We start from the raw sequence: 22395 nt of genomic DNA on the forward strand, positions 1-22395 counted from the left end.
AACCCAGTACACACAGTAGGCATAGTTCATAGATCATTGATTAATGAAATAGATTATCAAAGATTATATTTACACAGAAGAAATAGTTCATTGAATATTTTATTTATTCAGAAGAATATTTAATTATGATAACACATTTTTATTGACTATTATGAAGTTTGAAAGTCATTTTTGTTTAAACATATTTTATTATTTATGAAAATAAATTGGGATTGGTGAACAAGCATTACTGCTTATGTTAACACCGCTCCCATACAACATAAAATACAAAATGAAATGGAGGATGTGACGTCATCGATATTTACTTTTGCATAAGATATATTTTTAAGTACATATAAATAAAGTAAGTTTCATTTAGTTACCTCCACAAGATTCATTTACATCGCAAATCAGTAATTAGCTAGGGTTAATCCATTCTATCAGACAGGGGAGTATGGTGTGTTTTCTTTGTTAATTACCTACTCCCCTGTCTCATAACTGGGAGTCTCACAATTGGGAGTTCTCACAAATGGGAGTAGACAGGTTAAACCTATTCGGAGCTCTGACGGGTCAACTTGTGACTCGTGGATTGTTAGGTTAGATTACAACAACAACGGTTACCTGACAACTGACACAAATTCTCAATCGGTACTAGAGCACAGTTACATTTGAAAGAACGCAATCAAACGTTTAGTATTATAATGCTGCAATAATGAACACAGATATTCTAAAATATGTCATGGTTTCAACTGAACACAAGGAAAAATATTCAAAGCACTAGAAGCTCGTATTACCCGAATCCAATCATCTAACCGAAAACACCCGTGAGGTAAACTAAACAAACACGTGACAGTAGACCCCTTCCTTCATTCGATCGGTAACGAGCAGACGAAAACATCATGGTGTCTCGCCTCGCCCTCATCTGTACCCTAGCCGTAGTGCTCTACCACCCCAGGGCCTTGGCCCAGCTACGGACAGCGAAGAACTGCTGCTTTCCCAAACAGTGGGAAGGTTTTCAGGGTGGAATCGGCGGTGTCAACGCAGGCGGCCAAGGACAAGCGGTGCAGGTATATGTCCGACATGCTTCGGGTAGTTCCGTAAATATTCGTATATTTAAGTGTACTAAATAAGTGAAACGTGATTCATAATGTAGATGTCTGTGTGTGCAGGTTTTGATTTGAAGAGAAGCTCTGATATGTTGTAGTCAGTTTATGATTATTATGATTACTGTTACTGACCGACAGAACCCGGGATGGAATCGATCTTCACCCACCCATGCATGTAAGATGTGACAGACGGGATCGGGTGGTAAAACTCGTTGACTTCATTGATGCATGTTTTCTTGTGTGAAGATGTAAAAGGTATAATTTTGGGTTCATACATGTATTTTGTCCAATATCATAGTTCGGGGCGGTGGGGTAGCCTAGTGGTTAAAGCGTTGGCTCGTCACGCCGAAGACCAGGGTTCGATTCCCCACATGGGCACAATGTGTTAAGCCCATTTCTGGTGTCCCCCGCCGTGATATTGCTGGAATATTGCTAAAAGCGGCGTAAAACTAAAAACTCACTCACTCACTCAATATCATAGTTCAATTCAAATAAATCTTGTTTTGCAACTGTAGCTCATTAATATCTAGCTACCCCATACAAAAAAAACGCTTCTAAGCACCCACCCACCCACACACACACAACACACACACACACACGCGCGCGCACGCGCGCGCACACGCACAATACATACGCACACCAACCCAGTTCTGACACAAGTTCTCCGAGTCACAAATGATTTCGTTGTGACAATGCGTAATCCAAACCTATAAGCTCTTACACCATACACTGCTGTTATACGGGTCTAACTGCACAGTCATGATATCGCGTGGCTTGGAAATCTAGGCCAAGGTTACGGAAATGGGGACTTCAATTCTATTCATCGCATTTGCGAAATTTCCAGTGTTGATTCATGCCCTGGTTGATCACGTGAAAACCTGTAGTAATGGCAGTTGGGTTGAAATGTGTTGACTGTTGAAGTATTACATTCTTGTGAAATACTGCCTCAACGTTGATATGGATCGTTTGTTACCGCCTTACATAGCCACGATGCGCTGTTACCGCATTGCATAGCCACGATGCCCTGTTACCGTATTACATAGCCACGATGCGCTGGTACCATTACATAGGTGTGAAGCACTGTTACCGTATTACATAGCCACGATGCGCTGTTACCGTATTACATAGGTGTGAAGCACTGTTACCGTATTACATAGCCACGATGCGCTGTTACCGTATTACATAGGTGTGATGCACTGTTACCGTATTACATACGTGCGAAGTACTGTTACCGTATTATATAGCCACGATGCGCTGTTACCGTAATACATAGGTGTGAAGCACTGTTACCGTATTACATAACCACGATGCGCTGTTACCGTATTGCATAGGTGTGATGCTCTGTTACCGTATTACATACGTGAGGAAGTACTGTTACCGTTTTACATAGCCACGATGTGCTGTTACCGTATTGCATAGACACGATGCGCTGTGACCGTATTACATAGGTGTATGGCGCTGTTAGGAACCGTTCATAATTTATGGTTGGGGGGATGATTTTAAGCGCGCGCGCGGGGTACCCATATTGTTGTGGGGAGGTGGAGGGGTCATCAATTTTTGCACAAGTACTAGAGGGTTTAGCAGTTTTGTACATAGAAATATTACAAAGACATACTTAGAAATTATTGGAAGGGAGGGGTGGGGTGGTCATTGATTTTGTACATGACATGCAGGGGGTTCACTTACTTTTAACAAAATATTAGGCGGAGGGGGGGGGGGGGTCATTCAAATTGTACTTGCTTCTCCATAAAAATCATCATCACCCCCTCTATCCATAAATTATGATCGGTCCCTTACCCATAGGCGTGAAACATTGTTACCGTATGTCATAAGTGGGGTAGAATTAGTGGTTAAAGCGTGAAGCCCATTTCTGATGTCCCCCGCCGAGACATTGCTAGAATATTGCTAAAAGCGGCGTGAAACTAAACTCACTAACTCATAGGTGTGAAGCAATGTTACCGTATTACATGTGTAGGAAGCATTGTTACCGTATTACTGGGTTATTAAGCACTGTGGAGCAGGTTTCCTACAAGAACTTACGCTTGCACAGTTACCATATTACATAGGCGTGAACAGTGAACGAAATAGTTTCCAAATTTTGCTAGCCAGTCGGGCTAGCTATGCTTGAAAGTTACTAGCCCACATAATATATCACTAGAAAGAAATTTGAGGGCGGAACCTTAGCAAAAGATTACAAAAATAGATGAGAATAAGATAGCATGGCACGGGGTTTCATCATTAGGCTGCTAATGTGATGAACATTTTTTGTTTGGCCATAATCTTGCATGATTTAAAAGTCAATTATAACTTAACAAGTCGGAGAGAGTGATGTATTTACAAAATGATCCCATGAAAATTCACTAGCCAGTTGAGCGACTGACTGTGGAGATTTACTGGTCCGACTGGATATTTACTAGCCATGGGCTAGCGGGCCAGTGGCTATTTCACCAACTGGGTGTAAAGCAGTCTTACCATAAGCCAGAACCCTCAAATTCATCTACCTTCTGTTTCAGATTGTAACCAAGATAGCCTTCGACGCCGTCGGCCGTCGAGTATTCACCTACACCAACAGTACCACGGCGGCAGGAATGTCCTCCACCAAGCTGATTCGAGACTTCAATACGGTCAGAAACCCACCATAAAATATTCTTCAGTTAAAATGGCATTACACATACACATTTGTTAAACAGTAAATTTGAAAATTAACGGAATTAGAAATGTTTTATGAACTCCTTGGGACTGACAGTTTGAAAAAAGGAGTTGAGCTTTTTGCTTGGACATAATTTGAACAAATATAATTTTCTAAAAAGTCAAACATTTTTTTAACCGATTAAATGTGTTTGTGAGTATATACAAAACTATCACATGCAAACAGTGCTGCAAACATGGTCGTGAACCTAACTCACTCACTCTGTTACAGAATACCATGTATGTTATTGATGTGTTGAAAAGGATTTGCCAGAAGACTAAACCTACTGCGCTTTTCAACAATGGATGTGTGCCTGGTAGGTCTTCTTCATTCCTTCGTGCCCTTTGTCCTGTTACATTCTTCATTTCTTCAATTCTTCGCCCTCATTTCTCTTTCATCCTCTTCATTCCTTCAACTATATATTCCTTCACTCTGTTCATTCCTTCATTTTTTCCTCCCTTTGTCCACTTCATTTGTACACCCTTCTTAGTTATTCATCTTCTGTAAGAGGCTACTAACGGGATCGGATGGTCAGGCTCATTGACCTGGTTGACACATATCATCGTATCCCCATTGTGTAGATCGATGCTCATGTTGTTGATCACTGGATTGTCTGGTCCAGACTCAATGTATAATTTACAGACCGCCGCCGTAGCTGTAATATTGCTGAGTGCGGCGTAATACTAAACTCAATCAATCAATTAAGTATTCACTTTCTTCAAACTTTCAGCCTCCATATTTATTTAACTCTTCTTTCATTCATCCCTTTATTGCATCATCCTTTCGTTTCGTCATTCCTCTATTCTCTTCATTCCTTCATGTTCTTTAATCCTTCACCTGTTTTTCCCTTCATTTCTTCACCGGGGCGGTGGGGTAGTCTAGTGGTTTAAGCGTTTGCTTGTCACGCCGAAGACCCGGGTTCGATTCCCCACGTGGGTACAATGTGTGGAGCCCATTTCTGGTGTTCCCCGCCGTTATATTGCTGTAATGTTGCATAAAGCGGCGTTAAACCCAACTCACTCACTCATTTCTTCACCCGCTTTATTTCTTTTCTTATATTATTCTATCATCTCTTTCGGCCGCTTCATTTCTTCATCTTCTTCATTGTTCCATCCTCTCTTCAGTCTCCCTTCCTCTTTCGTTCCTTCATCCTGTTCTTTCATTTATCTGTTTCTTAATCTCGCCCTTATATATACTGACAAAGCGACCAGCTCACTCACACAAACGCCCATTTCTGATCATGACTGACTGACTGACTGAGTTTTGGTTTTACGCCGCTTTTAGCAATATTCGAACAACATCACGGCGGGGGACACCAGAAATGGGCTTTACACATTGTACCCATGTGGGGATTCGAACCCGGGCTGATCATGAAGAACTCACTGGATAAGAATGAATCCTAAATTTGTCATGCAAGGAGACCAACCAGACTGGGCTCCTCTGTTGATGGCGCGGTAGGGTAACCCAGTGTTTAAACCATCCACTCGTCACGCTGAAGACCGGGGTTCGACTCCCCACATGGGTACAATGCGTGAAGGCCATTTCTGGTGTCCCCCGCCGTGATGTTGCTGGAATATTGCTAAAAGCGGCATAAAACCAAACTCACTCACTCACTCTTGTTGGTATATGTTTCAGATGCAGCCAAGCAGGTGTTTGATATGACAATTGGAGCTGGGAGCGAGACACTGCAGGCGAAGATCTACACAATGCGACTGCAGCAGGCGTCGACCCTGTTGAACATCACCCTAAGTGTCACGGAGAAACAGTGTGTCCCTGTCGGGGAGTACTGGGTCGGATCGGTTAACAACGGTGAGCTGCTGAAACTCTCTCTGTGTACTTGCGTGTGTTTGACGTCTACATGGGTGTGTCTATGACAACTGTCTTTAACTGAGAGAGAGAGTTTGGTGTTGTTGTTAAACGCCGCTATCGGCAATATTCCAGCTATATTGTGGTGGCCTTTCAAGGTCAAGTTTACATCATCATGACATCATGAGAAATGACCTATGCAATCGATATACACAATTGATACCAACGACTTTTCAGTACGTGTGTTGCGTCACGTACCGTAATATTCCAGCTGAATGACCGCGGTCTGTACATATTCCCTTTTGCACCAGGCAATCCAGTGATCAGGGGTGGATACAGCTTTTTGAGAAAGGGGGTGCACAGTTCAGAAAGGGGGTGCACAGTTCAGAAAGGGGGTGCACAGTTAATTTTCACCCGTTTTCACGAGAAATTCAATGGTTATTTAATAAACGTTCAGGACAAAAGGGGGAGGGGGGATGCCCACCCTGCACCCCCCATCTGGATCCGCCTATGGTGATTAACATCACCCCATAAGATGATGACATGATAGAAGAATATTTTCACTAACTATAAACATTCTTTTATAGTTTATTGTAACTATAGCAATTGTTTCTTTTCTCCATGGTTACAGTCAAGACGGTCATGTCGATGCAGTACTTCGACATTACCCTGGGGATCAAAGACCCTTCTGTCTTCACCCCTCCCGCCTTCTGTAAACAGGTAATCTTGACAATGTTCCTAGATTTCACTTTTTATCACTTAATGCATGACAGTTGATAAAATGTATTTATCCGAGTGTCTACCATTGCTGTGTCCGTTTACACTTTCCAAATGTTATGTTTTTTCTGTGTATGGTTGAAACTTTTTGATTTTTTTTTTTTAGGATAGAACCCGATAACATCTTTTTCTTGTGATTTTCTGAAACAAATAACGTTTTACAAAACTTCATCTTAATTGTTCCATGCAGGTTATTCAATACTTCACAAAAGTTGTTTTGTAATTTTCACAGGAAATCGACTAACGGGATCACGTGGTCAGGGTTGCTGACATGGTTGACACATGGCATCGATTCCCAATTGCGCAGATCGATGCTCCTGCTGTTGATCACTGGATTGTCTGGTCCAGGCTCGATTATTTACAGACCGCAGCCATTAAGCTGGAATATTGCTGAGTGCGGCGTAAAACTAAACTCAGTCAGTCAGTCAGTCACACTGAAATCATACGTAAGTTTCTATCACAGTTCTATGCAAGTTGTTCTATATTTCAGAACATAACAGGTGACGCAGCATTCCACCCAGTCCTCAACTACAGGATCTTAAACCTGTAAATGAGACGCTGTCACCATAGCAACATAGCAGCTTTCATTATCCGAATATTATTTAGCATCAAGCTTTTTTAACGATGTTAGGTGCATCATTACTGGCTGTGACACCTTGCTGATTGTGTGTGTTTCTAACACAACCGGACGCTCGTCACGCCGAAGGCCCGGGTTCGATTCCCCACATGGGTACAATGTGTGAAGCCCTTTTCTGGTGTCCCGAGATGTTGCTGGAATATTGCTGAAAGCGGCGTAAAACCATATTCATACACTCACTCTAACACAACCCGACTGTCTGATCTGTAAATCATTGTGATGTCATCATGTCGTCATTGTGATGTCATCATGACGTCATTGTGATGTCATCATGACGTCATTGTGATGTCATCATGACGTCATCGCTCGTCTCTTTACGTCACCTGCAAGAAGACCACGAGCTGGCATTACGTTATTCTTAATGTTTACCAAGACTTGACGTCCTACTTTCTCTCCGCTCATATTGAATGCAATTGTATTTTCTATGTTGATGTTTATATTAATCAAGTTCTTTATACTATTTCGCATATTCATTTTTATCTACACTTGGTAATATTGTACCAAAAACTCCAATTTTACTATAAAAAACATTCACTACTGTAACAAATAGTGTCTTCTCAGTGAAAATTAGATATGCTACACAACGAAGTTAAAGAAAGTATTAAGTTTTGTTCAAGACCTTTGCAGATAAAGTATAGTCACATAAAAGCCTGTACATTGTAAAAAAAAAACCCTTTAGCGAATTAAAACTATATCTCTATTATTTTCGAATCTCACAAAACCCATTGGAATGGGAATATGGATTTTATGACATACTTGAATTTTTCATGTATGACAAGCCATTCCATGCCTATTCATTTGTACCTGTATATCAGAGATGTTTCTAGACAAAAATAATAATAAATATATTTTGGTACTATTTTGTTCTTTTCTGTTCAAACTTCATAGAGGGGCGGTGGGGTAGCCTAGTTGGTAAAGCGTTGGCTCGTCACGCCGAAGACCGGGTTCGAATCCCCACATTGGCACAATGTGTGAAGCCCATTTCTGGTGTCCCCGCCGTGATGTTGCTGGAATATTGCTAAAAGCGGCGTAAAACCAAACTCAGTCAGTCAGTCAGTTTTCCACCAGTGTACCTCGTCACTGTACGTTTTATCTTTTGAATGTGAAATGACGAGAAGTCGATCGAACGATCGTCCTTAATGTAATATTATAAATCAGGAAATATATCATCGTTTATTCCTGAGAACCAATCTGAAAACATATATTTTTTCAACATACATGTACATGTATTGTTCTCTTTCACAAAATACTGAGGACGTGCAAATCGTGTTTGTAGCTCGTCTGATCCATGACAGGCTGTGACTAACACTCAATCCACAGGGCAAACTGGTCTAACATATATTGCACAGAGATTGAGTAAATCTCAGAACACAGTTCTGATTCATGAAAACACATGGTGATAAAAACCCAAACCAATAGAGTTTCAATCAATAGTGAGTGAGTGAGTGCGTTAAGATTTTAAGTCACATCGGCAATATTTCAGCCATATCGTGACCGTTATAATTAACAAGTTATAATGTCATAATAAATCACTATACAAACCTGTCGGCGAAGGAGAGTAAAAAATAACTAGAATATCACAGATGTAATTGTAAAAATTGTATGAAAATCTAAAATACCTTACCTATGAAAAACAGTACAATACAAAAAGTTGCTATAGATCGCCAACAACTGAAGGTAGATCACCATACTAGGGACCATAGGGACCTTAAGATAGAGAGTGAGTTTAGTTTCACGCCGCTTTTAGCAATATTCCAGCAACATCACGGCGGTGGACACAAGAAATAGGCTTCACATGTTGTACACATGTGGGAAATCGGACCCGGGTTATCAGCGCGACGAGTGAGTCACTTAAAGATAAGTGTTGATTGCATGTCTGCCCTTCTTATTTTGTTTCTTCCAGTACAGGACAAAATAGCAACAGTGTCCGACTATATCTCACAGACGTAATCAGAGGTACAGATAAGCTGCGTATCTGCGTAAATTACGCAAATATTTATGTGAAAACTCTATTTCTATTAAGGCTATTGCGTACAAGTACGCTTGAAGTTTTGTAAATGCTCAATAAATTTGATTTTACATGCGTACTCACAAAATAGATAAAATAACTGAGGTATATTGAGAGGTACTATTTCAGCACATGAACTAGGCAACTTGCAGTCTTTCTTATCGTTTCTCATATTACAGATCAAATATATAATATATGATAAACACGTAAACCAACATTTATATTTTATTATATTTTGTACGATCAATGGAAGATGGCAAAATACCCAAATGTGTTTGAGTGAGGTGGGTACAATTTATTTGGTTACTCAAAGGAACATTAGGATACCCAATTGATATGAACACAAGCGAGTACATAACTCAATGACCCAAAAAGTTATCTGTACCTCGGACTGACATAATAAGGATATGGTGAACATTTATTGTTTTACGTTTTATGCATCGGGAGCAAAACACCAACTAATTGTTAACTCGGTTTTTCTTTTCTTTGAAATTATGATACATTTGAGGTAGATCATGAAGTCCAAAGGTTGAGGGGTAAATTTCCACCCCTGTCAAATGTGTAGTATCAATCATCATCGTAGCATCTTGCATTAATTGACGCCGAAGACCCGGGTTCGAATCCCCACATGGGTACAATGTGTGAAGCCCATTTCTGGTGTCCCCCGCCGTGATGTTGCTGGAATATTGCTAAAAGCGGCGTAAAACCCAACTCAGTCAGTCAGTCTTGCATTAATTGATACAGAAGAAAGGATTTATTTATTGGGGGGCGGTGGGATAGCCTAGTGGATAACGCGGTCGGTCGTCACGCCGAAGACCCGGGTTCGACGAGTCCCCGGCCACATGGGTACATTGTGTGAAGCCCATTTCTGATGTCCCCCGCCGTGGTGTAGCTTGAAAACCTGGGGCTTCGGCGTTTCGATCGAAAGTTTTAACCACTACGCTACCCCACCGTCCCTACACGGGTGTAGGTCTATACCACCAGACATGGAGTGAGTGAGTTTAGTTTTACGCCGTATTCAGCAATATTCCAGCTATATGGCGGCCGTCTGTAAAAAACCGACGGTGTACCAGACAATCCAGGGATCAACTGCATGAACATCGATCTACGCAATTGGGATACGATGACATGTGTCAACCCAGTCAGCGAGCCTGACTACCCGTTAGTTGCCCCTTACGACAAGCATGGCTTACTGAAGATCAATTCTAACCCGACCTTCACGACCAAACATGGAGGACAACAAGGGAATAGTATTGTGTTGCATTCAATTCGGTTGCCCCAAAAGACTGAAGGGTCGTCGCTGAACGGAACTCCATTGCTGCATTCATACTATGTACACACGTTCACCGCACTGTTTTTACATATTTACCTAAGTGGTTTTCTAAAATATAGCAATAACAAAATTGGGATAATTTAGTTTACGTCATCAAATAAATCAAATGCTTGTTTTTAACATTACATTTGATTTGTTGTTGTTTTTTGTTTTTGATTAAATATATCACATTCCAAAACACAGAAATTGAATCCATCATTCGATCAGTCGTCATACCATCCAGAAATCAGAAATCCAAAAATATTTGCACTGCTGGGATAGGTATTTAAATCAGACTAAAGTCATCACCAATATTTCCAAATAAGGGCATCTGTGGGGATATCCCGCTCTCTGTGTCTGCTTGTAAAGAAGTGGTCTCAGCAACCAATGCTACTTATCGGTTCCCAATTGCGCAGATCGATGCTCATGCTGTTAATCATCGGATTGTCTGGTCCAGACTCGATTTTACAGACCGCCGACATATAGCAAGAACATTGCTGCATGCGACGTAAAACTAAACTCACTCACTAGTCTGTTTCTGGAGTCCTTGAACCACATTCTTTCCCCTAAAGCCTCAAATGAAGCAAGTGCTCAGGTTCAGAATTTCCCATCTCAATTCAAATGGGTTCATGTCATACTGACACAGGTACATATAGTCAGAGGCAAAGCGTTAGTCTACAACCAATACTTGTCATACGAGGTGACTATAACGGGATCGGGTGGTCAGGCTCGCTGAAGGTTGACACATGCCATCGTATTCCAATTTGTAGGTCGATTCTCATGATGTTGATCACTGGATTGTCTGGTCCAGACTCAAATATTTTCAGGCCGCCGTCATATTGCTGGACTGACTGACTGACTGAGTTTGGTTTTACGCCGCTTTTAGCTTTCGGCGTGACCAGCGTCCGGTTGTGTTAGAAAGACACACAATCAGCAAGGTGTCACAGCCAGTAATGATGCATCTAAAATCGTTAAAAAGCTTTAATCGAACCCGGGTCTACGGCGTGACGAGCCAACGCTTTAACCACTAGGCTACCCCACCGCCCCTCATATTGCTGGAGTATAGTGCGGCGTTAAAAACAAACCAACATAAACATTCTTGATATTCTCCAAAGTTATTGTGAAGCATGGGATTTGACGTTTAATATGTCTAAAACTAAAATAATGGTTTTCAGAAATGGTGGAAAAATATCACGTTTTGAAAGGTGGACCTGCAGTGGTGGACATAATGTGGTTGTAGTTTCTAACTATATAACTATCTGTGTCTAGTTCTTTACAAGCCAATTAAGGTTTTCGCAGAGCTGCAATTTTGTTGCTATAAAGGCCAAGAAAGCCTTATTTTGAGTTTTAAGAATGATGTATTCTTCTGGGCAGTTTACCTATAAGGTTTTCTTTACAATATTTGACCGCCACCGTGGTGTAGTGGTTAGAGCGTCCGCCCGAGAGAGCGGAAGGTCGCGGGTTCGATCCCCGACCGCGTCATACCAAAAAGACGTTAAATTATGGTAATTTTGTTGGTCTCTGCCTGGCGCTCGGCATTAATGAGTACAACAAGGACTGGTCGGCTCGGAGTCAGTATAATGTGTCTGAGTGGGGTATTCATGCTTCACTGCGGCATGGTATCTCAGTTGGTTAGTACTATAAAACCAGCTTAAGTCTGGGCTAGTACAAGCAGCCGCACATACACATACACACGCATGCACGTCTTCATATGAGCGAAATATTCTCAAGCACGACGTTAAACCAAATTTCACCCTCACCTCTCTTTACAATATTTGAGTCTCAGATTATGCCAATGTTATACAGTTCCGAGTTGGGCTTTCAGCGTCTTGAGTGTATAGAGAGAATACAACATTTAGCGATTAAACGGTTTCTTAACTTTAGTACACGGGCTCCGAATGTTTTAGCTACGGGCGAATGTAGCAGATTCCCAGTTTATTTGTCTTCCTTGTTAAGATGTGTTAAATTTTGGCTTAGAGTTACTCGCATGGAATGTACTCATTGGATAATGATGATCTCCATACATGGGGCTTCATCGGTTAATTGGGGCGGTGAGGTAGCCTAGTGGTTAAAACGTTCGCTCGTCACGCCGAAGACCCGGGTTCGATTCCCCACATGGGCATAATGTGTGAAGCCCATTTCTGGTGTCCCCGCCTTGATATTGCTGGAATATTGCTAAAAGCGGCGTAAAAAAGCAAACTCACTCAATCATCGGTTAATCAAGTTGTATTTAGATACGGATCTGTTACGTTTGGGTGTTACAGGGTGTTGGCAGTGTTGAAGTATTTTGTCAGAATATAAGCAACGCGTTACTAATATATCAACTTGGGAATGGACACCTAGCTTGCAAATGTAGTAGCAGACGTGACTCTTATTCTTCGTTCAATTTGAATTTACAACCGGAATTGTATTTAAACTCATGGTGACTGTTCCCTATATCGTCGTGACTTGACGAAACTGCGTATTGTCATGGTGAGATTGTAAGTTGAACTTGGGCGATATTATAACGTATTAAGAACACTGCGACTGTGGTGTGTTAAGAGTGTAAGTTAGAAATGATTGAAGACGAATTTCATTTTGTTATATGTCCAGCATATGAAAGCTTAAGAACTAAATACCTACTGTTTTTGGGGTGCGGTGGGCGAACTGGCTAAAGCGCCAGGCTAGTGATCCAGCGAGCTTGAGGTGACGGGATCGATCCCACCTGTGACCTTGTTGTCAACTTTGTGTGCAGACTCTTTCAGTGTTGTCACAACCCCTAGTGTACAGTACACAACCCTGTGCAATTTAAAAGAACCCACGAATCCGTTTGTATATGACCAGATGGTGGCCACATGAATACGTGCAAACACCCAGTTGCGGGTACAGCAACGTGCAGTAACTTCGGACAAAGTACTGTGACTATGTGTCCCAGTCCACCCAGCTGTGTAAATGGGTACCTCATAAGGATGGGAATGTCACATTAACTCGGTGCGCCTAGTGGCTGCAAGAGTTGTATGGTCCCCAGGGAGTTGAGATTGACAATACGATGTGCCGTTGAGATTGACATCCAGTGAAAGAGGGAAAAACAAAGTGCCTTTGAGCAGCTGAGCTGAGGGATATCGGCGCCATACAAATGTTAGTATATATGTATGTATGTACGTTTGTCTGTACATCCTATATATATAAAAACTGGTTTTCATCAACCTATCGTCAACTAATGATACAAACGTTATTACTAAAAGCTACAACTTTATGTTCGCTATGCACTACGTCTGAAACGTCAAAGTTTGTAACATGCAAGTTCCAACCTGCTGGTTGTATCATCTGTATACAGGCCGGAGGCCACATGCTGAATTATAGTTAGTTTTACCTAATGGTTTTGTTCAGATTCAATTTGCTTATCTGTTTATTCATTGAACCAAAACCATTAGGTAAACAACTAACTTATCACCTAACTTTCGGTTGTCTCATTGTCTCAGTTTTTCGAACGCTATCTTTGCAGGTAGTAAATCAGTCTCGTTTCACGCTCAGATTTGTCTCATGGTGGACTGCCGGGTTGAAGACGTACCCCGTCCTCCTCTGAGGGTCCCTATTCGTTATTGCTCTGACGGATATACTCGTGACTCGGTGTTTGTTCCGGTTAGATTGCAAGCATCAATAGTTACCCCAACAAGTGCCACACTGTCCAAGTCGGCATCGTACATCAGGGCTTAGTTTTATCAATTCAGCTTGGCAGCGGCTGCAATAAATAAGCATGGACAGTCAAATATGTATCCTAATTTCAATCTAACGATAGAAAAATATTCAACCAACACATGCTCGAGTTATCTGAAACCAACCATCTAACCGAAAACGCCCTTCTCCTTCAGCGCGTGACGTTAACTCCATAAGCACATGACATGAGGAGAACCCTTCCTTCATTCGATCAGGTAACCAGCAGACGAAAACATCATGGTGTCTCGCCTCGCCCTCATCTGTACCCTAGCCGTAGTGCTCTACTACCCCCGGGCCTTGGCCCGGCTACGGACAGCGAAGAACTGCTGCCTTCCCAAACAGTGGGAAGGTTTTCGGGAATGGACTCGGCGGTGTCGAGACAGACAAAGGAGGGACAAGCGGTGCAGGTATGTCCGATTGGAATGCGGGTAAATTTTCACACATGTATTTATATAAGTGTAACAAAATGCGTAATGTGCTTTCCCGTCTTTGCAGGTTTTAATCTGAATTGAGGCTGTGAGATGTTGCTGTCACTTTTATAATGATTTTGATTACTGTCATAACAGACCGACACGTAAATATCCGGGTAAGGTTTGATGTTCAGCTGTAAAGCTTGCTGCACAAGGCGAAATATGGGATCAGGTGGTCACGCTCGAAGATCTCTAGGGTGCTTGTTATTGTATCCTAGACCGCCTCCGTGGTGTAGTGGTTTAGAGCGTCCGCCCGGAGAGCGGAAGGTCGCGGGTTCGATCCACGACTGCGTCATACCAAAGACGTTAAAATATGGTACTTGTTGGTTCCTGTCTGGCGCTCGGCATTAATGGGTACAACAAGGACTGGTCGGTTCGGAGTCAGTATAATGTGTCTGAGTGGGGTATTCATGCTTCACTGCGGCATGGTATCTCAGTGGGCTAGCACTATAAAACCAGCTTCAGTCTGGGCTAGTACAAGCAGCCGCACATACACATACACACGCATGCACGTCGTCATATGAGGGAAATATTCTCAAGCACGGCATTAAACCCAATTTCACCTCACCTCACCTATTGTATCCCAATTGCCCTCGATCGACACTCTCGATCTGAACTGTGGAGTTTTTCTGGACCAGATTTGGTTGAAACATGTCATCATATCCTTGCGCCTTTTGAAAACATCAATAAAAACACAAGACCGACCCTTTTACATATAATGCCGCCCGGTAATTCCGCGCAACTAAGCACATCGATCGCAACACCTAACGTGTCTTATTTTTGTGGTTTACTTGACTAAACATGCTTGTATGTATCATATTTCCCTAGAAATATAAGTTTTATTGACGACTATAAGATTCTAAAGTTGCATTTGCATTATGCCATACGGTTGACCTTATCGGCGTTCTGACGGCATATCGCTTGCTGTCTGGTAATTCTGTGCAGCAACTGATGCGCAAAACATCCAGCAGGACATCCGAAGTATGGAAGCGTATTAGAGCCAGATTATTTTCAAAATCACTTCAACAATGTAAGGAAGAGGTGTTTCATATAAAATCCAATTATGAATAATGAAGAAAAGCTAGGTTTAAAATCTGAAGAAAACGAATTTTTCATAAAACTGTTAATTTATCAGTCAATTAATGTTATTTACTTACCTTTAGTGATTAAAACCCAGTCCCTTGTAGAAATGTCCCGATTTCAAGCTTAAATGTCGTAGCAGACGATGTTTACCTTCGATACCGATAATAATATTGCAGCTGCGCAGAATTACCGGACGCGAGGAATTACCGGACTCGCTTGTAACCCTTATTGGTGGGACAATATCAAACAACACTTGATGTTTCCAGAAATATTTTGAAAAATGTTTATCTTACTTCATTCCTGATGTCAAAAATAAGTTTGTCACTAAAATATGTTGCTGTGCGGTAATATTTGGTCTCATATTATTGATTTTGAAAGCAACAACCAAAAACATGGCTTTGAATTACACAATGCCATTTTAGAAAGTGGTCAAATATAACATAAGTTATATTACTAAGAAAGTGTAATTCCAAATATAACTTATTTTACAAAAACATTGGTTGTTTTGCAACTGGTTACAAATATCCAATCTCCTTACAGCACAGACCCTGCGGCCCCTCTCTTCCCCTGGCTCACCACAACCCCTCACTTCTCTTCTTTTGGTAGAAGGTAAAGAAATCCTGTTTCAGATAATGTGTAACACAAACCAACCCCCAGTCTGCCACTGAGCACTTATACCATACACTGTATTTATTGTGATATAACTGTACAATCAATATATGGCATGGAGTGGTAATCTAGGTCAAGTCGACATGACTTGTGTTGTTGATGTTACTTGCGAAATTACTGTTGATTTACATCCTGGTGAATCAGGTGACATGTATTTACACAGTCTGGTTTCATTTCCGCATGATAAGATTTAGTAATGGCAATTTGCTTGATATGGGTTGTGGAGGTGAAGCATTCTGGTGAAAAACTGCCTCCACACTGAAATAGATTGTTTGTGACCGGGCTTCATACGTGTCATGCCCTGTTTTGTTATTACATAGGTGTCATGCCCTGTTATGTTATCACATAGGAGTCATGCCCTGTTATGTTATTACATAGGTGGGGTAGCCTAGTGGTTAAAGCGTTGGCTCGTCACGCCGAAGGCCCGGGTTCTATTCCCCACATGGGCACAATGTGTTAAGCCCATTTCTGGTGTCCCCTGCCGTGATATTGCTGGAATATTGCTAAAAGCGGCGTAAAACCAAACTCACTCACCACTATTACATAGGTGTAAGGCATGGTGACAGTGTTACATAGGTGTGGAACACACATTACATAGCTAGGTGTGATGCATTGTTACCATATTACAGATGTGATGCATTGTTACCATATTACAGAGGTATGAAGTACTGTTACCGTATTACGTAGGTGTTAAGTAGGTGTGAAGTACTGTTACTGTATTACATAGGTGTGAAGTCCTGTTACCATATTACATAGGTGTGAAGTAATTGTAACTGTATTGCATAGGTGTGAACTACTGTTACCGTATTACATAAGTGTGAAGTACTGTTACCATATTTCACAGGTGTGAAGTACTGTTACCATATTTCATAGGTGTGAAGCACAGTTACCGTATTACATATAAGTGAAGTACTGTTACCATATTTCATAGGTGTGAAGCACAGTTACCGTATTACAAAGGTGTGAAATACTGTTACCGTATTAAATAGGTTTCGAAGCATTGTTACCGTATTACGTACGCTTGAAGAACTGTTCCCGTAATCCATAGGTGTGAAGCACAGTTACCGTTTTACATAGGTGTGAAGTACTGTTACCGTATTACATAGGTGTGAAATGCTGTGTCATAGGTGTGACATGGTGGTACTGTATGTCATGGGTGTGACATGGTGGTACTGTATGTCATAGGTGTGACATGGTGGTACTGTATGTCAAAGGTGTGACATGGTGGTACTGTATGTCATAGGTGTGACCGACTGACTGAGTTTGGTTTTACGCCGCTTTAAGCAATATTCCAGCAACTTCACGGCGGGGGACACCAGAAATGGGCTTCACACATTGTGTGCATGTGGGGATTCGAACCCCATAGGTGTGAAATGCTGTTACTGTATGTCATAGGTGTTAGTGGTGGTCCGATTAATTGAAATGATATCGAAGATTGGTCACAGTGACTAAACGACCAAGCAATCGATCATGTTTCCTCATAATCGAACACAAACAATTCTGGAACACTTGTTTTCTTTAACAGTTTTTTTCACAAGGTTGGTTTTGTCTGTTACATTTCATAAGCTACAAGCTCGTTTCAAGTCATGATTGAATTGATCTTAAGACTCCAATCCTAACATACTAGTCATCCTTTAAAGATGTGAAATTTTGCCCAAAAATCCAACACAAATTTCATTAATGACGCTAAACAATTTTTTTCGATGATTGATCAGTTGTAATGAACCAATCAGCAATTATGAGATTTTAACCAATTCCGAACACTAATAGGTGTGAAATTCATCTGTCTTCTGTTGTAGACTATAGCCAAGCTAAGCTTTGACGCAATCGGCCGTCGGGTGTACGCCTACTCCAACAGTACCACGGCGGCAGGAATGTCCTCCACAAAGCTGATTCAAGACTACAATACGGTCAGAAACCCACCATAGAATATTGTTCAGTTAGAATGACATTGCACACAAATTTGGGACATTGTAAAGTGGAAAATTATTGGAATTAAAAACTGTTTTTTGATCGCCTTGTGACTGACAGTGTTATAATGAGCTGGGTGTTTTTTTGTACATAATTTAAAAAAATATTTTGAATGTAATTCACTCTAATGTTGAAAATTTTATTAAAATATGGTGTTTCTTAAATATGTCTTGTTCAGCAGTTTAGCAGTTCCTCAGTTCAGACAAAAGGTTTTGGACATCCTTAGGAAGTGACTGATTAAATATTTTCATGGGTTTGTACACAACTATTCCATGCCCACACTTGTAAACATTGACAGTAAACCTGACTCACTCACTCTGTTACAGAATACCATGTATGTTATTGATGTGTTGAAAAGGACGTGCAAGAAGACAAAGACTAATTTGCCTTTCAACAATGGATGTGTGCCTGGTGAGTCTCCCGTTTGGTTCCTTGATGTCTTCAATCCTTCATTGCTTCATTTCTTCATGTACTCATAGCTTCTTTCCTTTATTCCGTTCATTCATTCACCATCTTCATTTCTCCATCCTTTAATTTCTTCATCATCTTCATTCCTTCATTTATTTCTTTGTTCTTTCATTCCCCTAAATCCTTCCTGTTGGTTAGCTGTAATGATGCAGAGTGCAACAAAACACCCAACCTTCCTTCATTTCTTCATCCATTCATACTCTTGATTCCTTCATCGTCATCCTTACTTCGTCCCCACTCTATTCCCCTTCATACCCTTGTCCTCTTCAATCCTTCATCTCTTCATACCCTTGTCTTCAATCCTTCATCCCTTCGTATCCTTGTCCTATTCAGTCCTTCATCTCTTCATACCCATGTCCTCTTCAATCCTTCATCCCTTTGTCCTCTTCAATCCGTCATACCCTTGTCCTCTAAATCCCTTCATACCCTCCTCCTCTTCAATCCTTCATCACTTCATACCCATGTCCTCTTCAATCCTTCATACCTTGTCCTCTTCATCCCCTCATATCTTCATCTTCATTATCTCTTCTGAGTCTTCACTGTCTTCAGTCCTTCACTCTCCAATTCATTTGTTCTCTTCATCCATCTTATCCTTGTCCTCTTCACTCCTGCATACCCTTGTCCTCTTCAGTCCTTCATCCTCTTCATTCCTTCATCCTCCTCAACCAGATAGGGTCCAGACTCGGTTGCTTACACACCACGATCAAGGAGGCAACAAACCACTCAGGCATGTCTTAAAGTTCACTTACACAATGATATCGGTAGTGTTATTGTATGTATCCTACGTAATATGCATTGTTTACCTGCTTGCGTCCGTAAATCTGCAATATTGTGTTGGTATATGTTTCAGATGACGCCAAGCAGGTGTTTGATATGACAATTGGGAGCTGGGAGCGAGACACTGCAGGCGAAGATCTACTCAATGCGACTGCAGCAGGCGTCGACGCTCTTGGACATCACCCTAAGTGTCACGGAGAAACAATGTGTCCCTGTCGGGGAGAACTGGGTCGGATCGGTTAACAACGGTGAGCTGCTGAAGCTGTGTGTGTATGTGTGTGTTTCTGACCAAGTGTCTGTACCTGTAACTATGACTGGCAGTGGGTGCAGGTGTGTGTGTGGGGGTCTGTGTCAGTCTGACTATCGGGGTGGTGGGGTAGCCTAATGGTTTAAGCGATTGCTCGTCACGCCGAAGACCCAGGTTCGATTCCTTTATTGGTTACAATGTGTGAAACCCATTTCTGGTGTCCCCGGACGTGAGTTTGCTGGAATTTTGCTCAAATCAACATAAAACCATACTCACAAGGTTGGTTTTGTCGGTTACATTTCATAAGCACTACAAGCTCATTCCAAATCATGACTGAATTTATCTTAAAGACTCCAGGAAATTTATGTTCCTAACATACTAGTCATCCTTTAAAGATGTGTTCGCATCATCAGTGGGGATGAGGAAAATTTAATTTAAACCGATGATTGTTAGTAATGTGTTCGCATCATCAGTGATGAGATTTAAACCAGTTCCCAGATGACACCAATATTACAATGTCCTGTCCGTTTTCACTTGTCGACCCGTGAAGATCCGGGTTAGAATAGGTCTTCAGCAAGCCATGCTTGCCACAAAAGGCGACTATGCTTGTTGTAAGAGGCGACTATCGGGATCGGGAGGTCAGGCTCGCTGACTTAGTTGACACATGTCATCTGTTCCCAATTGTGCAGATCGACGCTCTTGCAGTTGGTCACTGGATTGTCTGGTCCAGACTCTGTCACAGACAAAACTCAATGTCTGTTTTATTGACATCAACGTGCCTGCCTGCCTGCCTGCCTGCTTGTCTGCTAATGACAATATGCAATACACAACTTCAACCATTGACCAATTGCAATTTGAACTTGAAACGTATCAGGCTATACACCATAAACAAAATACATTGATTTATGGCTCGTGCACCTGAGTTCGGTCTCTGTCACATTATGTAATTACACAGACAGGCAGGTGTGATACTTGTACACATGATATGTTATTATGTCTGTGGGTTGCAAACAAACAGCATTAATTATTCTCGGATAACTGGATCGGACGGAAACCGGTGCAAACTCAGATTGTCAGTTTCAAGACCTGCTTTGTACTTGATCAAACGACAGTTTCCAGCCACGCAGTAGTTTACCATCTCAGTATTTTTGATTGGATCGGAAGCAAATGCAGAAAAAATGAGCATGTATTTACAAAACCTAACATCTCTATATACACACACAATGAGCGTATCGGCAAATGAACCAGCCAATGAAAGCCTTTGTTACACTTGAGTGCACCCCCATCCCCTCTGACTGGGTTCGGTCTCCGGGTGCTTCGTTTCGAGGGAAGTAAACCCAAGTACCAAATATTGCTCTTTTGATTTGCGATTGTACGCTTATAATTTTGTTTATTTGTTTCTTCACAATCAGCAATGTATATTACATGTCATGAATAAGTGATAATTGTGTTATAATTATGTTTGTTTTTTTGGTTGCACGTGACCTTTAATGCGGCTACATTGGTAGCAAACTGTTTATTTTTGTAACCAAAATTTCTTGTGGTTGCAATTACTTTATCTTTTTCGAAATTTTGAAGTTCTTGTTACTTGGATTATTTTTACATTTCTGGTGTCCCCGCCATGATATGCTGGAATATTGCTAAATGCAGCACAAAACATTACTCCTGGCTACTTTATCGAACAAGAAACATGATTTTATTGTTCAGTGTAACTATAGACTCGACCATATTCTCGAACTATTATATAGTTTAATTTAACTAGAGCAGGTATAACACTCGTTTCTTTTCTCCATGGTTACAGTCAAGCTGGTCATGTCGATGGGGTACTTCGGCATCACCCCTGGGATCAAAGACCCCTCGGTCTTCAACCCTCCCGCCTTCTGTAAACAGGTAACCTTGACAACGTTCCCAGATTTCACTTTTTATCACTTTATGCCTGAGAAAATGAATAAAATGTGTTTATTCAAGCATCTACCCTTGCTTCATAAGGCTTTTTTATGTGTAAGTTTGAACCTAACAATTGTTTTGGAGGATAGAACCGGAAACAGATTATGGTTTTCAAAACTTCATCTTGCTCCAATACTTCAGAAAAGTTGTACTGAAATTTTCACCCTGAAATAATAATAATTGATCTTCAGTTACCAATGCTTGTCGGAAGAGGCGACTAACGGGATCACGTGGTCAGACTCGCTGACTTGGTTGACACATGGTATCGATTCCCAATTCTGCAGATCGATGCTCCTGCTGTTGATCACTGGATTGTCTGGTCCAGACTCGATTATTTACAGACCGCAGCCATTAAGCTGGAATATTGCTGAGTGCAGCGTATAACTAAACTCACTCACTCATTCACACTGAAATCATACAAGTTTCTACCGCAGTTCTATGCAAGTTGTTCTATATTTCAGAACATAACCGGTGACGCAGCATTCCACCCAGTCCTCAACTACAGGATCTTAAACCTGTAAATAAGACGCTGTCACCATAGCAACATAGCAGCTTTCATAATCCAAATTTTAATTTGCTTGAAGCTTTTTACAAATTTTACTGATCGAGACACCTTGCTAGTGCCTGTCTCTTCTAACACAACTCGTCTGTTCGATCTGTAAAAACATGATGTCATCATGACGTCACCGCTCGAGTCTTTACATAGCCTGATTTTATAGGCATCTTTACTGATTGTGTAACATTACATTTCTA

The 22395-nt window shown here is 41.3% G+C and overlaps 1 protein-coding gene across 2 annotated transcripts; it reads left to right on the forward strand.

Moving 5' to 3' along the window:
* The first annotated feature begins 475 nt into the window (after window positions 1-475).
* LOC124257199 (mammalian ependymin-related protein 1-like) lies at window positions 476-22337 on the forward strand. 2 transcript variants are annotated; one of them, XM_046691219.1, is made up of 6 exons: window positions 476-1046; window positions 3599-3709; window positions 4006-4090; window positions 5410-5583; window positions 6212-6300; window positions 6848-7846. In XM_046691219.1, exons 1-6 carry the CDS (start codon window positions 879-881, stop codon window positions 6905-6907), a joined length of 687 nt encoding a protein of 228 aa, XP_046547175.1. In that variant the 5' UTR covers window positions 476-878; the 3' UTR covers window positions 6908-7846. The 2 variants fall into 2 exon arrangements, with proteins under 2 accessions (XP_046547175.1, XP_046547174.1); XM_046691218.1 differs by lacking the exons at window positions 6212-6300; window positions 6848-7846 and adding exons at window positions 21497-21585; window positions 22104-22337 and having other exon boundaries at window positions 482-1046.
* The last annotated feature ends 58 nt before the right edge of the window (window positions 22338-22395 follow it).

This window comes from Haliotis rubra, unplaced genomic scaffold, assembly GCF_003918875.1.
Source record: "Haliotis rubra isolate DU_JTF1 unplaced genomic scaffold, ASM391887v1 Scf651, whole genome shotgun sequence".
Lineage (NCBI taxonomy): Eukaryota > Metazoa > Mollusca > Gastropoda > Lepetellida > Haliotidae > Haliotis > Haliotis rubra.